The 22,082-nt window shown below is 39.9% G+C and overlaps 3 protein-coding genes across 9 annotated transcripts; 2 read left to right on the top strand and 1 right to left on the bottom strand.

Annotated features, from left to right (window-relative positions):
* The first annotated feature begins 3,773 nt into the window (after positions 1-3,773).
* Positions 3,774-12,147, top strand: tnfaip8l2b (tumor necrosis factor, alpha-induced protein 8-like 2b). The gene is made up of 3 exons (XM_028581100.1): positions 3,774-4,214; positions 9,328-9,651; positions 10,641-12,147. The coding sequence occupies exons 2-3, from the start codon at positions 9,334-9,336 to the stop codon at positions 10,881-10,883; spliced, it is 561 nt and encodes a 186-aa protein (XP_028436901.1). The 5' UTR covers positions 3,774-4,214; positions 9,328-9,333; the 3' UTR covers positions 10,884-12,147.
* lysmd1 (LysM, putative peptidoglycan-binding, domain containing 1) lies at positions 11,906-16,867 on the bottom strand. The gene is made up of 3 exons (XM_028581099.1): positions 15,923-16,867; positions 15,174-15,484; positions 11,906-13,096 (listed from the first exon to the last, which is right to left on the bottom strand). The coding sequence occupies exons 1-3, from the start codon at positions 16,094-16,096 to the stop codon at positions 12,910-12,912; spliced, it is 672 nt and encodes a 223-aa protein (XP_028436900.1). The 5' UTR covers positions 16,097-16,867; the 3' UTR covers positions 11,906-12,909.
* scnm1 (sodium channel modifier 1) lies at positions 15,948-21,823 on the top strand. 7 transcript variants are annotated; one of them, XM_028581098.1, is made up of 9 exons: positions 15,948-16,077; positions 17,079-17,110; positions 17,313-17,383; positions 17,515-17,603; positions 17,990-18,084; positions 18,550-18,650; positions 18,754-18,902; positions 20,184-20,295; positions 21,260-21,823. In XM_028581098.1, exons 3-9 carry the CDS (start codon positions 17,370-17,372, stop codon positions 21,369-21,371), a joined length of 672 nt encoding a protein of 223 aa, XP_028436899.1. In that variant the 5' UTR covers positions 15,948-16,077; positions 17,079-17,110; positions 17,313-17,369; the 3' UTR covers positions 21,372-21,823. The 7 variants fall into 7 exon arrangements, with proteins under 7 accessions (XP_028436899.1, XP_028436897.1, XP_028436896.1 ...); XM_028581096.1 differs by having other exon boundaries at positions 17,074-17,110; XM_028581095.1 differs by having other exon boundaries at positions 15,948-16,150.
* The last annotated feature ends 259 nt before the right edge of the window (positions 21,824-22,082 follow it).

Below are 22,082 nucleotides of genomic sequence, written 5' to 3'. Positions count from 1 at the left end.
ACTGACCGGTAGGGCTGGGCGATTTGTCCAAAAATCTTCTAACGTGTTATAGGTGATTTCATATCTTGATAACGATATACAAGACGATATAGCATGTTGTTGTTGCAAAATGAACATAACATGCAAGGATCAGAACATAAAGCGTTGTCCAAATGATGTAAGTATTGCCAGAACACAGTTCAGCCGCTGTTTTTTTTTTTTATTATCATTTTGCTGATAAATAATGTCATATAGCCCAGCCCTGTTGTCCGGCTATGGACTACAGCAAAGATTATCGAGGTTACAATAGCAATTCATAGAGTGTAAGTGAACGCAATATCTATTTGTTCAATTACTGCCAAATAACTGTTCTTTCCACAAAACCTCTTGGGAAAATTATTCTGATTCTGAAATTGCAAACCCATAAAATAAAGCATTAACAAAAAAGATTTCAAAGATTTAACACTTATTACAATTGTCATTTGATTTTTTTTTTTTCAATTTATCCATTTATTGTTTAGTCAAATAAAATGTCAGAAAATAGTTTAAAAATAATCTCCATCAAGATTGCCAAGAGCCCAGGGCGACATCTTCAAAATCAAAATATATCAAAGACATTCAACATACAATCATTCAAAAAGAAGCAAATACTCACTTCAAAGACTGAAACAGGCAAATATTTGGCATTTGGCATAATCGATGGATTCAAGCAAACCAACAAGTTGATTTTCTGTTGAGGGACCAATTACAGAAATAATTTCAGTACAAAAATGAATGAAAAGCATCACACTGTCACACACATACAGTAGCCCACGCAAAGAGGATGAGAGTGAATGATCCTGGCTCAGTGTCATCTGTGGACACTACCATGTCTTTGAACAACCACTAGGAGGTGATAGGATAACCACACGTTAGTCAACACATGAATTAGTTAATAAGTCAGGGACTGGGAAAACAATGAATGATTTTTTTTTTTCTGGTTAACTAAAGTTCTTCACATTTGAAAAACAGACGGAGGGATCCTATATCGGATTATGACGTGGGGAGACAGTGAATCCCCGTTAGCTGCAGACTGATCAAATTAAATCTTTGGCCTTCCCCTGAACCAGCATCTGTTCATCTTGATCGGTGCTCACCATCTATCTTAGAACGCTGCGAGAGGAAAGACGGCAGCAGCGCAGAAAGCACCTACGCTCCCAGAATCCTCCATCCAATTCAGGCTGCGAATGCTTAAGATTCCCTGACCTCAGTTGTTATGAGGTCAGTTATTCCTGTCTTAGTCATCTGGTGATAACACGCTGCCATTATGTGAGCGACTGTATGTTTGTGTGTGTGTGTGTGTGTGTGTGTGTGTGTGTGAGAGGTTGGAGGCTGGAAGGCCCATGCGATCTCTTAATGAAAGATAAGTGACATAATTAAAGCTCCTCTTATTATCTCATAACCAAAAGAGGCAAGTGTGTAAGCTGTGTACAGTACGAAGGTGAGACAAGGTAAAGAGCTCATTTCAGGCCGAGTGCGCTCCTTCTCACACACACAAAACACACGCGTGCAACTCTCACACACACACCCAGATATTCAGCAGAGTGCTCCCTGCCGATGTTTCCTTGTAAGATGTCATTACACGATAAAGAGGAAGCCATCAGGAAACCGCTTAAGCACTACTTCCTGTCTGTTGCCACGGCGACAGACCTCATTCTGCAGTTGCAAAGTTTACCACGACTTAAACCCAAGTTAATTTCTTGCAGGAGGGCTAAGTGGGAGGCAAAACAAAGAGGCAGGTGTGTTTGGGTTCGACAGCTCACACCGGTGGGCTGCTATTCTGTCCAGGCACTCCTCTTAGGCCAGCTGGGGCTCAGTGTGACCTTTAACCCCAACATCTGACAACAGTTAGCATTTTGTGAGAGTTTAGTAGACGGGTCTCTCTTTTTCTTTTTTTTCCTTTTTCTTTTTTGAATGGCCTGAGCTTCAGCCAACAGCCCTTCAGCACAGCTGGTTGCCATTCAGATTGAGCTACAGATAAACACACAGCTTCAGAATCAGGGGACACTTCCTGATTCTGAATGAATCGTTGAATTCATGACTTCAGACATGTTTGCTGTTGTTGCCAAGACTGATTGCTCTGTTGCGAACAATGTCGGTTACCTTCGTCTGTATTTATATTTGACTCACTCAAGTAAGACTTTCAAAAAGAAGGTGACGTTTTAGGACAACAGACTCAAAGAAAGCTTTGATATTGGCCTTCAGATTTTTATTAGCCTACGCTGGGACTACCATAAAGTGTATTGTTCATTTATTCAGGGACAAAGTACAGTAGTGTTAAACATGATGTCATTTATAGTTTTATTGGCTAGTTTAAATCTGCAGGTAGTTAAGGTTCAAGGTGACTTTATTTGTCATTTCAACTACAACATGTCCGGTTAGAACAAAATATGACAAAGTACCAAACTTAACGGCATTAATACACACAATAAACACATCTACTATGTTAATGCTGACAACAGTTAAGAAGCCGTATAAAAGATATTGGCTTTAAGGATATAGGGCTGTAACTAACGATCATTTTCATTGTCAATTAAACTGTTGAATATTTTTTCAAGTAATTGGTTATTTGTAGGGGTGGGGGGGGAAATCAATCCAGCATAGTATCGCAATATTTTCTGTGGCAATACTGTATCAATACACAGACGCCAAGTATCAATTTATTATTATATATGTGTTGGTCAGTTTGTCTGCTCAACAATCCCATTTTGCAGCAATACAACTGAAGTGAGATGAACAAACAGAGAAATGTATCTTTTCAGATAAAACAGATGTTGACAAAGTTTCCTTTTGGGGCCATCATTTGAAATTTGGAAAAAAGGTTATAAACTGCAATATATAATCGCTGAATATTGCAATATGTTTAAAATCGCGATGATATCGCATTGTGATGACATCGAATCATGAGGCCTCTGGTAATTCCCACCCCTAGTCGTTTGATCTATAAAATGTCCGAAAGTTGTGAAAAATCCCCATCGGTGTTTCCCAAAGCCTGACAGGACGTCCTCAAATGTCTCGTTTTGTCCACAACTCAAAGACATTCAGTTTACTGTCACAGAGGAGTGAAGAAACTAGAAAATATTCACATTTGAGGAGCGGGAATCAGAAAAGTTTTACTTTTTCATACACTTACTTTCATACAATTAATGCAATAGCTGACAACTAGACGATTAATCTTTAAATCTTTGCAGCTCTACATAAATATCAGTCTTAGAATAAAAATGTATTAAGCGCATATGAGAATTGTTCTGTAATTAACACAGAAGATACAACTAAATAAAGCATTACGAGCAGATATGAGCGGCAGATGATAAACAGACTGACAGACTTGAGATGCACGGAGCAGGATGAAAGTGTTGCATCATGTTGGCACTGCATGCATTTTGTCCATAAACATAACAAAAGTAGCACAGGTTGATAAGAGTGTTTAGTTTGAGTGCAGTCAGAGAGCTGCGACTGTGTGTGTCACACTTAGACACCCACACCCACACCCACACCCACACACACACATACACACACTCCTGGCTACTCATTGTTTGTATTCTACCTTGAATAGGAGACACATGGGGAGGGACAGGGTGCCCAGCCGCACTGACAGGAGCTGCATTCCAGCCAAGGTGAACACAAAACAAGGCGTAAAGCCACTCCCCTTTCAACTGGCTGCATCCCTGGATCATTGCGAAATTCTTTCTGGGGGTTTTCACTTGTCAGAACAAGCAGAGGCACAACGTCAGCAATACAGACAGAGACGAGCAGGGAGAGAGACAGACTGGATCACAGAGAGTGCCAAGGTGTGATGAGCAAAGGGCAAGAGAGAAATACAGGTTTGAAGAGTCTGAATTTGAATTGCAGAGGGAAACACAAGATAGGGTAGAGAGAGAGAGTAAGAGAGTAAGAGAGAGAGAGAGAGAGAGAGAGACTGAGGGGTGTGTCATAGCAAGTTAGTTCCTCGAGGAAGTACAACTCAACATTATCTTAAGACAGGGTGGCAGCACTGACAGAAGCGCTGCAGGAGGGCAGTTTTTTCAGGTTTTGGTTCTGCTCGTGGTGAAGATAAAGGGATCTCATTAAATCAACCGACCTGTGCTGTCAGCCTTAAACACAGAGCAGAGTGTGTGAGAGAGAGAGAGAGAGAGAGAAATATCTGACACACACCAAGAGGGAGGGGGACTCATCACACACACACGCACACACAGGTAAGAGAACTTCTGCCGTGTTCATGTGACAGTAAAATAAATAAATCCTCTGGGTCCAGATTAGTGTTTAGTTCTGCTTTTTTTTTTTTGTTGTTCTTGGAAACGTAGTATTCATCGCTGGCAACCAGAAGAGACAGACGGAGTAGAGGGATGATTGGAACAAATTGTGTGACCTCTCTCTACTTCCCCATCTTGAGTGCGGGTTGGGAGATATGCATGTGCGCTTACAGTCATGCTGGAACAAGTTCCAGTGTAATGCACAGATGTAGAGCTCACACTGTTGTTTGCACACGCTGGGAGTTGCTCAACTCAACTCTCCAGACGGTAGACTTTCCAGTATTCACTGGCCTACTTTGATTTGAAGTGCATTAAGTCATAGATAGCAAAAGGGTGCGATGCCACTCACATTGTAGTGCAGATACGAGGGACAAACGCAAGCTGTGGGCCTCTGCTGCCTGTTTCGCTTCCCTTTTGAGGTATCGTAGATGGGTGGCGGCGTTTAGCAACGACTATTCAGTTGTGCAATGTTGAAAGAGAAACTGCAGTATGTGTTTGCTGAGGATTTCAAAATGCTTTCTTTGGTCTGTTACTTCAAAGCACATAAAACATAAGATTTGTCAAATGAAAAAGGCAACTAGCAAACTAAATATCAACCTAATCCTTACACATTTGTATTTAGAAATCAATATGCCACTGAAGTAAGAGAAAACAGGATCTACACGTGAACCGTTAGCCTACTGTTGCCCCAGTTCAGGACACACAGCTGAAGTGGCGTTTCATCCTGGGCTCAATACTCATCGTTTACATATTGCTTGGTTCATCACCGGGAGAGAATAAAAGTTTCTACCAGCTCAATACAACCTCCCTTGTAGCTCAGTGATCAACTTTCAACAGTAGCCTTGCTTTCAGCTGATTGAGTGGTATGGCTTTTTCTGTTTGTTTTTTTTAGTTTTTGTTTTTTACTGGAACATTCTCATTGTTCAATCTGATCAAAGGCTGCGGGGGAAGCTAAAAGAGACCTAACCCCCTCCACTCACCAGCTACAACTCAGTCTACACTGAGCCCATCCCCAGGCCTGGTGATGAAAGTCAGCGAGGATGTCAGCCGAGCTAACGGTGACGAGGCCCTGCTGCTCGAATAACAGTACGAGGCACAATTTGATCGGGTTTGAGTCAAAAAGGGGCTTCACGAATTCCCCCTCTAAGTGAGGATTTCTCTGTATACACGCACAAACACCATTGCTGGAAAGAGTGAGGACACACACAGACACACAATCGCAAAAACACCTAAATCCAAAAACAACTGGAAACCACTTTTATTCAAAAAATGCACATCCACAAGTTCATACATGTAGGCAAATACTGAGGCTCAATGATGGAAACATTTAAGGAATGCTAAATATTTACCTCTCCTGCCTGCCTGCCGGGATGGCTCCACCAATCAGCACTCTCCCTCTCTCTCTGACTGTCCAACGTTTAAAGACGCCTCACCGCCTGGCTGTTGCAGTAACTCTGAATCCAAATACGAACCATCTCAACTGTGATAGTTACACTTCTGCTGTTGTTTTTTTTTTTTTTTTATTTAGCTCTTCTGGTAGAATCAGGTCTCACGCAGTGTACAGGTGCTTGTCAATATCCAGCAGGCATTTAGGAGGGAAACAAACACTTGAACATATAATGCAGCCACTCGCTGTTTCATGTCAACAACGAATCGACGCTTAAAAGCCCCCTTCAATCCATCTCTACCGGAAAATGAATGCTCAACATTGGAAGCGTTCTCGATGCGACTGACTGAACGACGTCCATTACAGAAAAGTGGTTTGGTGGCAATGTGCTGTTGTAGCGCACAAATGTTTCAGGGCTCTCCAAACATCCTCAACCTTCTGACTGATCTGCATAAAAACAAACAATGTAGAAGCACAAAAAGCCAAGCAGCGAGCAGTCTCCAGCTGAGGGCTTAACATTTTCACTATGTGGAATACTGGCTGATGATTACGCACTGTGCATGTCCCTCAAATCCCTGTAGTCTTTTTAGCAAATAAATGAGAGTGAAGCAGGAATCGGAAATAGCTATCACGCTGCTCCACTTCCATTATCACCGTTAAGGGAAATTAATCTAATGAATGTTCTTTAATTCCCCACAGGGAACCCAAAGCTTTTGTAACAACGCGAGCTATTAGAAACGTGACACTTGCTCAAAACGAATGGTTGTGCATGTAAAATGGAACCCAGTGAGATAGCCTATAAAAGTGACTGTTTGCTTATTATGGATGTTGCTGCTGGGATTGGGGCGCACACCAGGGACGAGGAGAGTCACAGCGAGCGCTGCGTATTTGCATGATACGATCATTAACCAACCGGATCACATTTTAATTTATTGGTGAGCCATGGAGCCGTTTGCTCCGAGTGCTGACTGAGCATCACTGGCGTCGGACAACGAGAATGTCACCATTTGAATAGTCTCGCTCTGCCAGACCCTCCTCCTCAGCGCTGCGGAGGAGGGTCTGGCATTTGGGTTGGGAGAAAAACACGCTCTGGTTTATTGCCATTTCTTTAAACCAATCGCAATCGTCATGGGCGGCACTAAGCGCCGGACAGAGCCACGGTGCCTCTGCAAAATAGCCTCGTGAAGGAACTTGTTTTGTGGAAATGTGTACATTCAAAAGTTGTTTTAGTCGTGCGACAGAAAACTCAGATTGGACAGAGAGTCTAGCTGGCTGTCTGGATTTACCCTACAGAGATCTGAGAAGCAGTTAACCACAGTCCTCACAAATCCACCGGAGTTTAGAATGACAACACAAAGAAAGAGGAAGGTACCAGACATCTGGCTGAAAAGAGGGACATCCGGCAGAATTTCCGGCAGCAACAGTGCGTTCCCGGAAGTGGAACGTCATGGATATAGACTGCCATTTGAACAACTAATTAGTATAAACAGTAGGGAAGTAACGATACACTCAACTCACAATTCGTTTCACGATTTTAAGTTCACGACACTATTTTCTCGCAATGTTTTTTAACAGAATGAGCTGCAGACAAATATATTCCTATACAAAGATATTCCTTCATTTAAATAAACTGTGCAAAATAACACATCTACTGGTATTTTTATCAAAAATACCAAAAATTAAATAAAAAATGAATTCACACATCAAAATAACAAAATAAATAGAAAAAAAATCTCTTCAAATAAATAAACTAAGAAGTAGTGACATTTGAAGTCAAACAAATGAAATCATAAGTAGATTACGCCTTAGGGCATTTAAAAATTACATCACGATTCATTTTTTTTTTGAATCATCTTAACCGGTTGTAATCTTTACACTTTTATATCAATTTTTAACCGATGCACAATGAATCGTTACATTCCTATTAAACAGGCATTATAAGAAACACATTAAACCAACCATCAGGCCGTCATTTAACTGACAGCTTATGGACTAATATGCTGTTGCCAATGCACAGGGTGTTTCAAGAACAGCTGTTGTTTTGCACAAAAGCAGTTCCCAGGCAAGTGATTAAGGTAGCCATTGGGTTTGAGGTGCTCACTTTCTGTTCCTGCACCGCCACTAATGCAATCTGGGAAAAGCAGGCACGGGCCTGCCTCAGCTATGTAGCCTTCCTGCTTCCCTCAAATACTTGTCCACACAGGCCAGAAGTGGGATTTAGTGCAGAAGATTAAACTGAAAGATGCTAAGAAACTGTTTGAACGAGCCCGGCCTATATTTGTGAATGCAAGACCAGATGACACAGGAAGTAAGAGAGGATACACAGAAGCCACAGTGGCACTGATATGCAGCAGATACTGCATGTCTTTGTTGATTCCGTCTCACTCATCTCAAATACTTTGGATTAAGGTGGAGCAGGAGTCAAGATTTAAGACTTCAATTTGTTTGTTATGCGTGCGTTTGTGGGATTGTGAGATAACTACTTATTATTATTATTGTTATTCTGATGGAGGAATTTAACCTTATTTTGCTTGCCTAGTCTTTGTACGCTTCTCTTATAAAAACATCAGCTGAATAAGATGAAAATGTAGCTTTCTTCTTTGAATGATTCATTTCAAATCTGCCTGCATGTTTGAGATTAGGGGAAATTAAATGTCATTAAAAAGGAATTAATTCAAACTGTGTTGACAATCAAAGATAAACAGTGGGTTTTGCAGTTGGGTCATAATTTGCAGTGTGCATGCTGATGCCCTCCCGGGGGTTTCTCTGTGATGGATGCTAGGTGTGGTAAAAGTCTCAGTGGAGAAATTAAAAGCTTCTGTCTTCCATGGTACTTTTCCCTGTTGGCATCATATGTGCATGCCAGATACAAAAACAAACACGAACTGGAACTAATACTACAGAAAAGCCAGGCTTCAAATTTGATGCGTTTTTTAATTCAGCTTATCAGATATAAATTTACCCACTTAATTCTACTTACTATTTTTATAAAAGGGTGAAAACGTTGATCTTAAATTAACAATTGTGTCACAGAAATGTACTTCAATGATGTGTGTGACTGGAGGGTCGCCAGTGTAAATCCCCAGATCATCTTGGAAATTTGGATAAGAAAGGTGAACATGTGTTGCCCTCCCAAGCCTCCATAAAAACAAACGGTTGGTCCTTGAACATGGCATTTAACCTCCAACGAGTCCACTGGAGCTGCTCGTCTGCCAGTAAAAGACTGAAATTGTGCCAAGCAGCAACCAGATGTGAAAGTTGCTCTTCCTCTTCTTTAAAAGGCTGAGTCTATGAATATCTTCATTTTTGTTCGTAGCGTGGGCACTGGCTCTTACATTTAGCAATTGTATTCATGTGATGGAGAAAAGCAGTGCAAGCATTCCTATTTTAGACTGAGGCTCTGGGTTAGCTGTAATCTGGTGTCATGTATGGACAGCCAGTGACTTTTTGACTATTGTTTTCTATCCTTTGAAAGCGGGAAATGCAAATGTGTCTCTGAGATTGGGAGTATTAAGTGCAATTTGCTAATGTCAGTCCTATTGTAGCCTGTTAGTTCTCACAAATGTTGGGAAACTACTAATTAAACATTTACTACTGCAGTTTTAATCACTAAACTGTCTCTGGCCGAATTTGAAAATTGTTTTTTTTTCCGTCTCTCTGACAATTCAGGCAATCATGGACTCCTTCAGCTCCAAGGACATGGCCTTGAGGGCGCAGAAGAAGATCCTGAGCTCCATGGCCACCAAAAGCTCTGTCCAAATGTTCATTGACGACACCACCAGCGAGATCCTGGATGAACTGTACCGCGTCTCCAAAGAGTACTCTGGTAATAAAACGGAGGCCCAGAAGGTGATCAAAGACCTGGTCAAGATTGCCGTGAAGATTGGCTTGCTGTTTAGGAACAACCGTTTTAGCACCGAGGAGCTGGCAGTGGCCACCGATTTTAAGAAGAAGCTGCACCAGGGGGCCATGACGGCTATCAGCTTTTACGAGGTACGTTTCCTTATTTTAAATGTTTATATGCGGGCTTTAGCAAGTACGGCTGTGCAATTAATCAAAAGGTTACTGCCGATAACGAGTTCTGCTCCTAATGATCACAAAAACAGTATTATCAATTATTTTGCACAATACTTTTTATAAGTATACTCTTTAGTTTGTCTTATGTTCTGGAAAAAAAAATTTCAACTGACAAACGTATTAAGGGAAATATAACAGTTCAATGTGTTTTCACTGTTGATTTGATTTTTTAGGTTCAATAATCTATCCAAAAGACAATGACTAATCATGTTAAATAATTGTCATTTCAATACTGACCAATTTGGAAATGACCATTTTTTCCATAAATGAGCAGCCCTATTAGAAAGCGTGAATGTACTTTACTCTTACATAGATCTATCGACTAACCGATAAATCACATAGGGATATGACACCAGTAGACTAATTATTCACGGAGACAATGTCCAAGTTCATTAAAAACAGATGCAATTAACAGAAAACTGTAAACCCCTCTATAGTCTATTCCTTATTCTGTATAAGAGTCAACATGTCCTGTATGTGTCCCAGAATTATTATGACGTGTTTGGTTTCATTTAAGTCCAACTACGAACTCAAGGACCTTCATTTAATTTTCCAATCTCTGCTTTCATAACATGACAAAACAGGTTTGTACAGTACCACTCTTAGATTTTAGGGCAAATTGACAACTGCAAGAAAGGTTGTCATTTCTAGATAAAATAAATACAAGTCTATGCATTTAAGTGAACTTTTGTATTTCATATAATTATTTTTAAGAGAGGGAAGATATCCTGATAAAAAACTTGATTATTTCAGAATACATGAGTTTGCTACTAATATACTGTATCTATAAATTCATCTGACAGTTACAAATCCCCTATTAGATTATGTCATTTGTCCAATACAGATAATAGAGATGAACCCTAACGGTATTAACATTCTGACATTATATTTCCCGACTGGTGCAGGTGGATTTTACCTTTGATAAAGCAGTGATGGAGGAACTCCTCACCAGCTGCAGGGATCTGCTGCTGAAGCTAGTGAACACCCACCTCACCCCTAAATCCCACGGTCGCATCAACCACGTCTTCAACCATTTCTCTGACCCAGAGCTCCTGTCCAAACTGTACGACCCCAGCAGCCCCTTCCGAGACCACCTTACCAAGATCTGCAAAGGACTCGACAAACTTATGGAGGAGGGGACAATATGACATAGAAATAATACAATCACAGACAGACACTGGGAGATCAACAGGCAAGACTCAGCTGAGACTCAGAACTGTTGAACACAATTGGTCTTACTGCTGCGGTGGACTCGCAACGCAAGACAATTGATTTGAGAACAAAACTGCTGCCCCATCATTCTCAAAGAACATGTGGGATTAAAAAATAAAGTTGGTTGACTCATAGTGCGTTCCATTTGTACTCGGAAGTCGGAATTTCCGAGTTCAAAGTCGGAAACACGCCCCTCCCCCGAAGTCAGATTTCCAAGTTGGGAAGCGTGGACAACCTGGCAGCACCCCAAGCTCCCAATCCATCAACAGTAGTGAAAGCTGTAGTAACACAGTTTATTAGCACTTCAGTCTTATTTGTGTCCCACTAAATCAGTTGTACACAAAGTCCAACTTCTGTGGACATGGCGTTACGCTGTTTGTACGTACAAATAACAGCCTAATGCGTTGTTATACTGGTATCGCTAACAACGGCTAACCAATCCAACCGTGAATTCCGACTTGTTAAATGGAACGCATTCAACTCGGGTTCGACGTCATTTGTGCTCCGGCTTCCGAGGTAAATGGAACGCACTATCATTCCTTAAGATTTCAATGTTTAGAGATGATATATAGTGTATAATTGTGATATATATACACACTTGTCTATTGAGACAAAGTTCAGAAACCAAACTTGGATATATATTGGTTTATACTGTATCTGCTGTTTTATTAGATTATGAAATGTCTTCAAATGTTAAATATCTGAGAACTTGAAATGTTTCACAACTACTGATGTTATCAGGTTATCTGGAGGAGGAGTTAGAACAGCTGGAAAGATTTCATAAAGAGAACCAACAGGGAACAATGCCACTGTAATACAACACTGCCATCTGGTGGTCAAGATGACGCTTCGGCAACTCAATGTACTGTATTTACTGAGGTGCCTGGAAGTCAATGCAGCCAATAATAAAGAAAGTAACCACAAAGTAGGAAATTACTTACACCAACACTTTGCAGTCTCAGCTTCAAAACATGTTTAGAAGCTCTGCAGCAACAAAAAGACTGACTCTTAAATGGTGTTGACTGCACAAGCTTGAATGTCAATCCTATAATTCATGTTTTTCTGAAGATTGGATCACAGATATTGGCTGAGATTAAGACAGGTGTTGTTCTTTGGGTTTAATTACAAAGACATAAAAAAAAAACAGACAAGGGGGAAAAATTAAGCCCTGACGGACACTTCACTTTCTTCTTTGTGTAAGCAACAATGTGGATAAAAGTCAGTTAAACTATTAAATTACAGAAAGTGTTTTTTAAAGATCAAATGCTTGAGTCAACATTTACATACATACATACATACATATGAACCTAAACATGGGATGGATTTTTTTTCTAAAAAGAACTATATTAAATGAAAATAAATATGAATACAACATAATAAAAAGATTGCTTTCAAAATATATGTCTCTTTTCTAAACTTTGGCTACATTATAATTTAAATTTTTCAGCAGTAACCGAGAGAGATCAATTTATGAGCAACGTTGTGCTAATGTTACAGTAAACACAGGTCTATGTATTTATACCATGGCTAAAGGCTTTAGTCACAAAACTTGGCTATCTTTGCATTATCGAGCTGTGAGGTAGCATTACACACAAACCACTTGTTGAGTTGACAATATCAAGAGTCATGACTGAAGCAACTTGTGACTGTGAATTCTCATTTTCGATATTTCACGCTCTTGTTTCCTGCTGTTGAAAATAAGCTAAACACAGCTAACCTCTGACATAATCTACAGTTTGTCTCACGAAAGAAATAAGGCTACAAGTGCAATATTCATTTTCAAAAACCTTTTAAAAGAAAAAGGTCTACATTAAATGGCAAATATGAAAATACTTTTAAGTCCATTCAGCAACAGGATCACTTGATCTATAATTCTCTATTATCCTGGAGGCCAAACCATGCGATGTGGCTTTCTGGGAAAGTTTCTTTAATAATCAAGAGTGCAACAGCAAGAACAACATGTCACAGCTGGAAGATCTCATCTTCGTGGTCTCTCAGTTTCTTAGTGAGTTTGGTGATAGTTACGGGTACCGCCACATGTGATGCCTGCTGCTGCTGCACTCTGGAAGACAAAATGACACTTTGCGACCTTGTAAGCGGCCGACAGTCTGATGTCCGGCTGGTGCAAGCTGCTTCTAGGGCGGCAACCCTGTGAAGAATAAACAGATGAGAAGATACAGTAAGTCTTAAGACTGATCTGATTCACAAAATCAGCCTCACAAACTTCATGCCTTTTGATCTGAAAGTGTGAGTCCTGCAAAAATATCAAACAGGTCTCTTCATTTACAGTCGCAACATTTGGTGCCAAAGCAGGAAGTGGTTATTAAGAATGGGGAGAACAGGGAGGTGGAAAGGTTTGTTAAATATTGGACTTGTATTATTTAGAAAAGTAACACACACCCAGGGCTGCCATGAGGTGCTGATCACTAGAAGTAGACTTGAAAGTAAATAAAAAGGTGAAGAAATAAATATGAAGGCTGTGTGCCACACTTTTTTCTCACTGTCAAGGAGGGCTGGGTACCAAATTCAATACTTTTTAGGCACCGACCTAATTGCTTCTAAAGTATCGAGTATCGAAAAATGCCTCGTCATTCAATACCAAAATGTCAACGCCTTAAAAGGTGCACTATGAGTTCCTGCATGGTCACTTCTGTTGATTCCAAGTAAATTTCAAACAAAACAGAGCATGCTCGCCCCTCCCCCCTAGGTGACTAATGACTAATTCCATTTACCTCGGAACTCGGAAGCCGGAGCTGGGACTGACGTCATACCTGAGTTGAATGCGTTCCACTTAAAAGTCGGATTTTCATTGTTTTCATTAGCTCTAGCCCGGTTAGCAATATCAGTTGATAACAACGTATTACGCCGTTTTTTGTGCATGCAAACAGCGTAACAACATGTCCACAGATAGAAGTTGAACATGCCTGTGTGAACGACTGATTTAGTGACACAAATAAAACAGAAGTGCTTATAACTTAATGCTTTCACAACTGTTGATAGAGGGGGCAGCCATGTTAGATTTTGAACTCGGGCTACTGCGAGGTTGTCCGAGTTCCGAACTCGGAAATCTGAGGTCAGGGGGCGCGTTTCCGACTTTGACCTCGGAAAATCAGAGTTCCGAGGTAAAAGGAATGCAGCATAACTGACTAACTGTCTCCAACGCCCACAACAAACCATCTTGTCGGTGATTGGCTGGAGTGGTTTGTTGTATTTTGGTGCACAGCCTGTGCCCCTAGTGTTTGTTTGACGTTGACGACCCCTGTGTTGTCTCCCGAGACCGGGCTTTTTCACAGTGGATTCAGGGAGCAGGCAGCTAGCGGATCAAGGAGAGATGCCTATTTGAGACAAAAATGAAATTGCGCTGAAACCATGCAGGAACTCTGCTTCTACCAAGATTTAATAATGCTGGTGATTGGCTGTCTAACGTTACACGTTGTAGAGACACGCAGGAAAAACTCACATAGTAGGAGCTGAAAAATAAATTAAAAAAAAGATTTGTGCTGTAATGTTATATCTTTTTTTTATGAAATTGGTATTGAAAAAAGTATCGTTTAGGACCCGGTATCAAAGTCACGGTTTTGGTATCGAACATTTTTGAACGATACCCAGCCCTACTGTCAAGTATTTGACTTGGACCATAACTAGAGCGACTGGTCCTTGGGAGTGACGTAATGGTGGTGTGGTACATAAGAAATATATTAACCCCTGGAATGCCAAACACAGGCACAGATGCAGCTATAAATTGAGGACTCTTTCACAACACAAACATGGAGCATAACTAGGGCTGCACAATATATGGTTTTTTTTTAAATCGTCATCGCAATATCAACTGGCGCAATATACACATCGCTAAAGGCTGCTACACATCGTGAAAGACACTGAGGTTTTTGTGTTAGTTGAAAGAAAATCTGTAGAAAACTGCACTTTAAAATGTACCTGTAACTTTTTTAGTGGGGCCTTTTATACTCAACTAAACGTTCAATTTCTTTACTAAAAGAATGTTGGAAATTATTTCCTTTCATTTGTTTTCAATTCAAAATCAGCAGTTTGTTGTATATTAGCAGAATACTAAAAGTACACTTTAATGTCTGTTTATTAATTGCAAGAAAAATTGTTATCGTGATATTCAACGTAATGGTATATTTTCCTCATATCGTGCAGCCCTAAGCATTACTGTGTCTGAACCACCAGTGTACACGCAAGCCGTGAGAGCCATGTAGCCGTACCGTTGCTCTGCTTCCTGGCATCCTTTGACAGCAGCCTGCTTGGACTGATTTATCAAGCCATCCAGCCTTTTCAAAAAATCCACTGGAGTAAGGTCTGACACCCTTTCTTTGCCATCATTTTGCTTCATCTCAGAGGAGCTCCCTGTGTGCCCATTTTGAGCAGAGGCACAGTCTTCTTCACTGTTCTCTTCAACCAAATCCACCCCGTTATTACAGTGGTCCAAGTCTGACAGCACAGGGATTAACAGGGACTTTTTCAGGAATATCGAGTCATTGGTGTACAGCCTATTTGCTCTTTTGATCTGCTCCATCTGGAAGAGAAGATTATCTCGTCAACCTTTTGTAAACTGGTTTTTAACTTGACTAAAGCTAGCCCCCGCCCCCCCTAAAAAGATTAACTTTGGTACTTTTTGCCTTTTTTTTTACTAAAATCACGAGCAAGACAGCACTCCAATTAAATAGTTAATTCATGCAAATTGAACAATTGAATAATTTAATTAAAGTGCTGTACTGCTTGTGATTTTTAATACAACTTAATTTCACTGAACCACAATAAGACGTAAACAAAAGACAACAATAACAAACATGTATATAGTAGTTCTAACAAATAACATTACACGTTTATTTTGCATATCCCAAAATATTGCAAAAAGCTATATTCAATGCGGAGGCATGATATCACTTTATTTCCAATATCTGCTTAAAATGAATTGCTTAAGGAATTATAAAAATGAAAAATTAATACTTACCGACACTCCATATTTCAGGGCCAAGCCCTGTAGTGTTTCTCCTGGCTGAATGTTGTGTTCAATGCGTCTCTGGCGAACCGGAGAGAGCGGAGAACGGACCAAACTGCCGTAAGACCTCGTGCGGCCCCCGCGGAGTAAGCCCCCGGCTGGCAAAGGTGCTCGCTCCCCGGACATAGTCGTGAACCACTTAGCTAGCTAGAGCGTTAAGTTGGCAACCGAACAATTGCGGTACGTTACAAGCCAACTTGCATGTTGTTCACATCATGAGAACACAACCTACTTAGCCTAGCTACACATGCGAAGTAAGCAACCTAGCAGCTTAGTTAGCCTGCCTACCAGCTATCAACTTCACCTAGCTAGCTAATTAACGTTGACGCTCGTTCTTTTTTCCGAGTGTCAAACTATTAGGTCTGTATCTCGCTAACGTTACTCGTTGAACTTATGCCAAAGCTAATGCCAATAACTTACTTGACAACAACTTTCACCTACCATATCTCTCAAACAAACACCTGAAACGTTGCAGAGAAAGTTATTTCCTGGAGTGAGCTGTCTGCTGCATTTGTTGCCATGACTGCCGAGTTCAGCTGACTGAATTCCCATGAGTCTTTACTTGCGCTGCATACCCAACAATTGGAAAACCCGATACAAATTGAGGCTTGAAAGTTGAAACATCTCATGCAGTATATCTATGCCATCTATATATCTATATCCAGACCATTTGCTACACAAAATGGAAGATTTCTGTTAATTGTCAATGTTTTCTGAGCGTTAGACACATTTGGCGTATTTTAAATATATTGGAGCTGAATGTTTACAGGTAGATCAAACATTTCTAAACCAAGCGAATGAAAAATATAGTAAGTTGCTTAGTCCAGTCGGTACGTTGTAATAATTGTATAGGCTCTCGCAATTAAGAGAAATTGACCATTGCCAAACTAGCTCTGAGATCAAAACAATTAACCACATAAAAACTGAGCTGAACGGTATTTTTAATTAAGGAAACTTGTATTTCCCATTTCCTCCGTTGACTGGGAACGCAACATTGCTATCAGCTTCTCGTTGTCGTGAAGTAGCAAGCTAGTCAATTATGCTAACCTGTTACTGACATCTGTTTTCAGATTAATAACTATAATAATTATGTCTTTTAAAAGGGAAGGTGATGACAAGAGTCAGTTGAACATCCTGAAGGTAACATTTTACTTTTAAGCTTTACTAGTGAATGGTTATGCATGTTGTTATGGTTAGCATCCTGCTAGCTATCTGCCATATACTGTATATATCTATGGCTAAGTGTGCAGCTAGCTGTAGTATTAGAGATGACTCTCTAAAACTGTAAACGATGTATTAACAATCAACTATTGCTGACCAATTTCATTGTCTTGTGTTTCAGAAACGGCGTGTGGCAGATCTTCTGTCTCATTATATTCCAGAAGATGAAGCAGCTCTTATGAAAAATGGAAGGTGAAATTAACTTATAAACAATGACATGTTTGGGAAATAAAATCTTGTAACTCGAGGTTTTGAATGGCTGTAAAACGCATAGAAATGGATGACATGAAGTTCAAAATTCAACCCGTTTATCCTGTTTCTAGGTACACTTGCCTTGTGTGCTCCTACCGTCCCGTGTTTGATACAGTTGAGACGTTGACGGTCCACAGAAACGGGAAAAAGCATCTAGAAGGCAAGAAGACACCCAAATGCTTTATTATTATATTATTTATGATGTTTAGTTAATTCTTAATCATTAAGTTTTAGTTATTTTATGTTTAGGTAGTGGTTTCCATTATTTCCTGAGACATCAAGTGTAACTTTCTAATAGACAGCCTTGTGTTTTGATGAATTAGCTCACTGATTCAGCTCTTGGGCCATATAATCACTTTACTTTATGGAATATCTGGACTTGATATCCCAAAGGTAGATTCCGATTTGGCAGTTTCAAGTTAAGGGAAACATAACTTACATTGCTGAGCAACTGATCCTCTTTTATGTGCACATATTACTGTTGTTAAAGCATGTTAGACATTTTAGGTCAAATAAACATTCTTTTTTTCATGTTTTATTATGCAGGATTAAAAGCTTTCTATGGCAAGAAAGCACGGTTGAAGAATGAAATGACAAAAAGGCACCATGAAAATTACGTCCAGACTGAAAACACAAAACAGGTTGGTAACTATAACAGTTATGAGCATAAGGTGTTTTTCCTTTATCAAGTTGCTGCTTAGCTGAGTGCTAAGCAAACTTTTTAGAATCTCTTGATGCATGTAATTGTCTGAAGAAGAAGAAGAAGAAGAAGAAAATGCTTCAAGAACCGGCAGAATGTGAATGAATCATCATTTTAGAGAAGAACATGAGCCAAACAAACCTAATCTTTCCTTTGACTGACTGAGACCTTGCAGTCATATTGTTGTCTTGTGTCGAGGGCATTGCGTGGCGCCCCTTGTGACTACCATATGACCTTGACAACTGATATCCTACTTAAAACCAATTTAAAATGGTTGTCTGTTGTGGAAAAGATAAACAGCACTTGACGGAGCATTTTGTAGAGCTGACTTCTGAGCGAGCACTCGCAGTGGCTTTTGAAATCACTTCTACAATTCCACAAACAAATGTTTGGTTGTGTTTTTAAGGAACCCTCATGTTCAGCCCCTTTACTGGCCCAAACACGGAAGCTTACACATCACGCTTTGTTGAAGACCGTACCATATAACAGCTGCCATACTAAAACCAGGTAAGTGAGATGGTTATTCACTAAAATAAATCCTACAAATATTTCAAGAAAAAACAACAACAACAACACAGTTTTAATAAACATACATTTTGTCATTTTCAAGTACAAAATCTGGAGAAGGAGCCCGGAGAATCAGGTCAGATCCCAGTGACCACTCTTGCAGCGAAACAGCATCCGAACAAGAAAAAGCATGCCGAAAAACTGAAGTTTCAAACAGTTTATCACAAAGCACTTTTAGTGGCTGCACAGCAGGTAAAAGGCTGTATGTTTTTAATTCAAGGTCAATACAACTAATTTAAATGACATTATACCAATTTTTTTAAATTATGAAGTATTTTGATTAATAGTTAAGAAGTTAATTCATGTCAAAGTTTAGTTTCAGGATACTGTTTTAAAACCATTTAAACATTTAATAAAACGCCCTAAATTCAATGGAAGTAAACATTACAGGTCCTATGACACGCTGCTTTTTGGATACTTTTATATAGGCCTTAGTGGTCCACTAATACTGTATCTGAAGTCTCTTTTATATAGGCCTTAGTGGTCCCCTAATACTGTATCTGAAGTCTCTTTTATATAGGCCTTAGTGGTCCCCTAATACTGTATCTGAAGTCTCTTTTATATAGGCCTTAGTGGTCCCATAATACTGTATCTGAAGTCTCTTTTATATAGGCCTTAGTGGTCCCCTAATACTGTATCTGAAGTCTCTTTTATATAGGCCTTAGTGGTCCCCTAATACTGTATCTGAAGTCTCTTTTATATAGACCTTAGTGGTCCACTAATACTGTATCTGAAGTCTCTTTTATATAGACCTTAGTGGTCCCCTAATACTGTATCTGAAGTCTCTTTTATATAGACCTTAGTGGTCCCTAATACTGTATCTGAAGTCTCTTTTCATATAGACCTTAGTGGTCCCCTAATACTGTATCTGAAGTCTCTTTTATATAGACCTTAGTGGTCCCCTAATACTGTATCTGAAGTCTCTTTTATATAGACCTTAGTGGTCCCCTAATACTGTATCTGAAGTCTCTTTTATATAGACCTTAGTGGTCCCCTAATACTGTATCTGAAGTCTCTTTTATATAGACCTTAGTGGTCCCCTAATACTGTATCTGAAGTCTCTTTTATATAGACCTTAGGGGTCCCATAATACTGTATCTGAAGTCTCTTTCCCGAAATTCAGCCTTGGTGCAGAATTACAGCCACTAGAGCCAGTCCCACAATTATGTTATTTTGGGACAATTTAGTTGTAAGAAACCCAAATTTCTGATGTAAAAAAACGTTGAAAGCGGGTCAAATTTGACCCGAGGACAACACAAGGGTTAAGTACCTTTTTAAGTTACAGGTTTATAAATGATTTACTTTAAGTGCTGAAATGGACTATAGGGTGTTCAACAGTGGTTCTCCAGAGTTACTCTTTTTGGAGTTTGTGTCAGGTCCTGTAATAGGAAATCTTTTACTTTCAGATGTTGTGTTGATTAAAAACCCTGTTCTGATTTTGCTTTAACTGTGTGCATGTTGTGTGTGGTGTAGCTGGTGAAGGGTCGTATCTGGACATTAAGGCCGAGGCTGCAGTGACACAGGAGGCAGAACCCATAACAGCGCAGAGGAGGAGAGAACTGGAGCACTACCTCAAACTGAAAAGGTATGTACGCAACTTCTTTTTTTTTTGTGTGGCGGATGTTGTGCATTGTCAATACTAGATGTCGGCTCGGTATATTTGACTGTAGGATTGGGCATCCAGAACCGATTCCTACTTGGAATCGTTTCAAAAATTACGATTCCAGTAGAATCGTTTCTTTGTGGGAATCTCTTTATCGGATTTGGTTTCAAATCCGATCATCGCTTCCCAATTTAACATGTGCAAGTTTTGGTTTCCGTAGCGGCCAGGCGCTTGTTGTGTTGCAGCCATGGAGCACAATAAGCAGCACTCTAGTGTGGCTTTATTTTACATTGAAAAAGCCCTGTCAAACTGCAAACCACCATTGAATCAAAATCAAACGTTCCTCTTATTTGTGAAAATAGGCATGTGACCCGTTTCAACTCCACCCCTCAAAGAATCGATATCGAGAATCGATAAGAACCGGAATCGAAAGGCAGAGTCGGAATTGGAATCAGAATTGTTAAAATCCAAACGATGCCCAACCCTTTTTGACTGTGGGCCTTTCAGTTAGAGATGTTTGGCTCCGATACTGCCTTAAACGCTGGTATCGGTATCGGGAAGTACTGGAGTTGATGCACCGATCCGATACCACGTAATAAAGCCCTAAAGAAAATCTACATTAAAGTAGTTTATTTAGGTTCTTTTTCCGTTATAACTGACTGTCAAATTGGAAAATAAAAGAAAGTTCTGTGTTTGTTCATGTTTCACAAAGAGTTTAACCAGAGCAAGACCGACAGCAAAGATAGAAATAATATCACATCCATACAGGGATAGTAGTATACAGCTGTTAAAACATAATAATATATATGACACACTGGTATCGGATTGGTAGTCGGTATCGGCCGATACGCAAGTTCAGGTATCAGAATCGGTATCGGGAAGCAAAAAATGGTATCGGGCCATCTCTACTTTCAGTGCATTTCATCTTGCTTTGTCTATTTCTTAGTGACGGGTGGTTGCCAGACCGAAGCGGCCAGTGGGTGAGAGACAAGAATGTGGAGTTTGATTCAGATGAGGAGGAGCCTACTTCGCTCGCCCCTCAACCTACAAGTCACTAAGACGACTGTGGGAAACTGTGGGAAAACACCGATGAACTTGTTCCACATTGGTACATTCAGAGGCCTCAGGCTGTTTGAAACAGCCGGAGCACCACGTGCAAAGACTTCATTGAAGAGATTTGTACTAATAATCAACCTTCCATTGAATTCCATGGTTTTTCTGTGCTGATTCTACAGCACATGTGTACTCTTAGATCCCCGCTGGGCAGCAGTGATCATCAGCTGCAGCTTTTGATGCTTTTATTTTACCAGGAAACTCACAGTTTAAGAAAGAATGTGTAATTTTCACTTGCATATCATTTACAGAATTAGACAGTAAGAACAAAATGCCCTTTTGTTTTTGTTTATATCAAATTCCTGTCACTCTTAACTTGCTTCAACCTTACTACTGTTTTTGTTACTACAGTAACATAAAGCAGATTTCAAGAGAATACAATTTTGTGAAAAAAAAAGGCTCTTCTGGCACTGGCAGTGATGTTTTTCTCAGTTCAAAGGAGAATTCTGGTTCAGGATTATTTGGGCATTAGTTTCATAGTTCATTCAGATTATCTAAATCACTTCATTTGGAGCTAAAAATTGAAAGTGAGCACACCCATAATGTCGGTCCATAAACATTACATAGCAAAACCTTTTGCACACAACTATGGCAAACCCAGTAGGTCAAAGTTGAATCAGGAAGTCAGTCTGTAAACTGTGATGGATGTTTGCGAC

Source organism: Perca flavescens, chromosome 6, assembly GCF_004354835.1.
Source record: "Perca flavescens isolate YP-PL-M2 chromosome 6, PFLA_1.0, whole genome shotgun sequence".
Taxonomy (NCBI): domain Eukaryota; kingdom Metazoa; phylum Chordata; class Actinopteri; order Perciformes; family Percidae; genus Perca; species Perca flavescens.
Note: the sequence above shows the minus strand (reverse complement) of the source record. Positions and strands in the feature narration are given on the sequence as shown.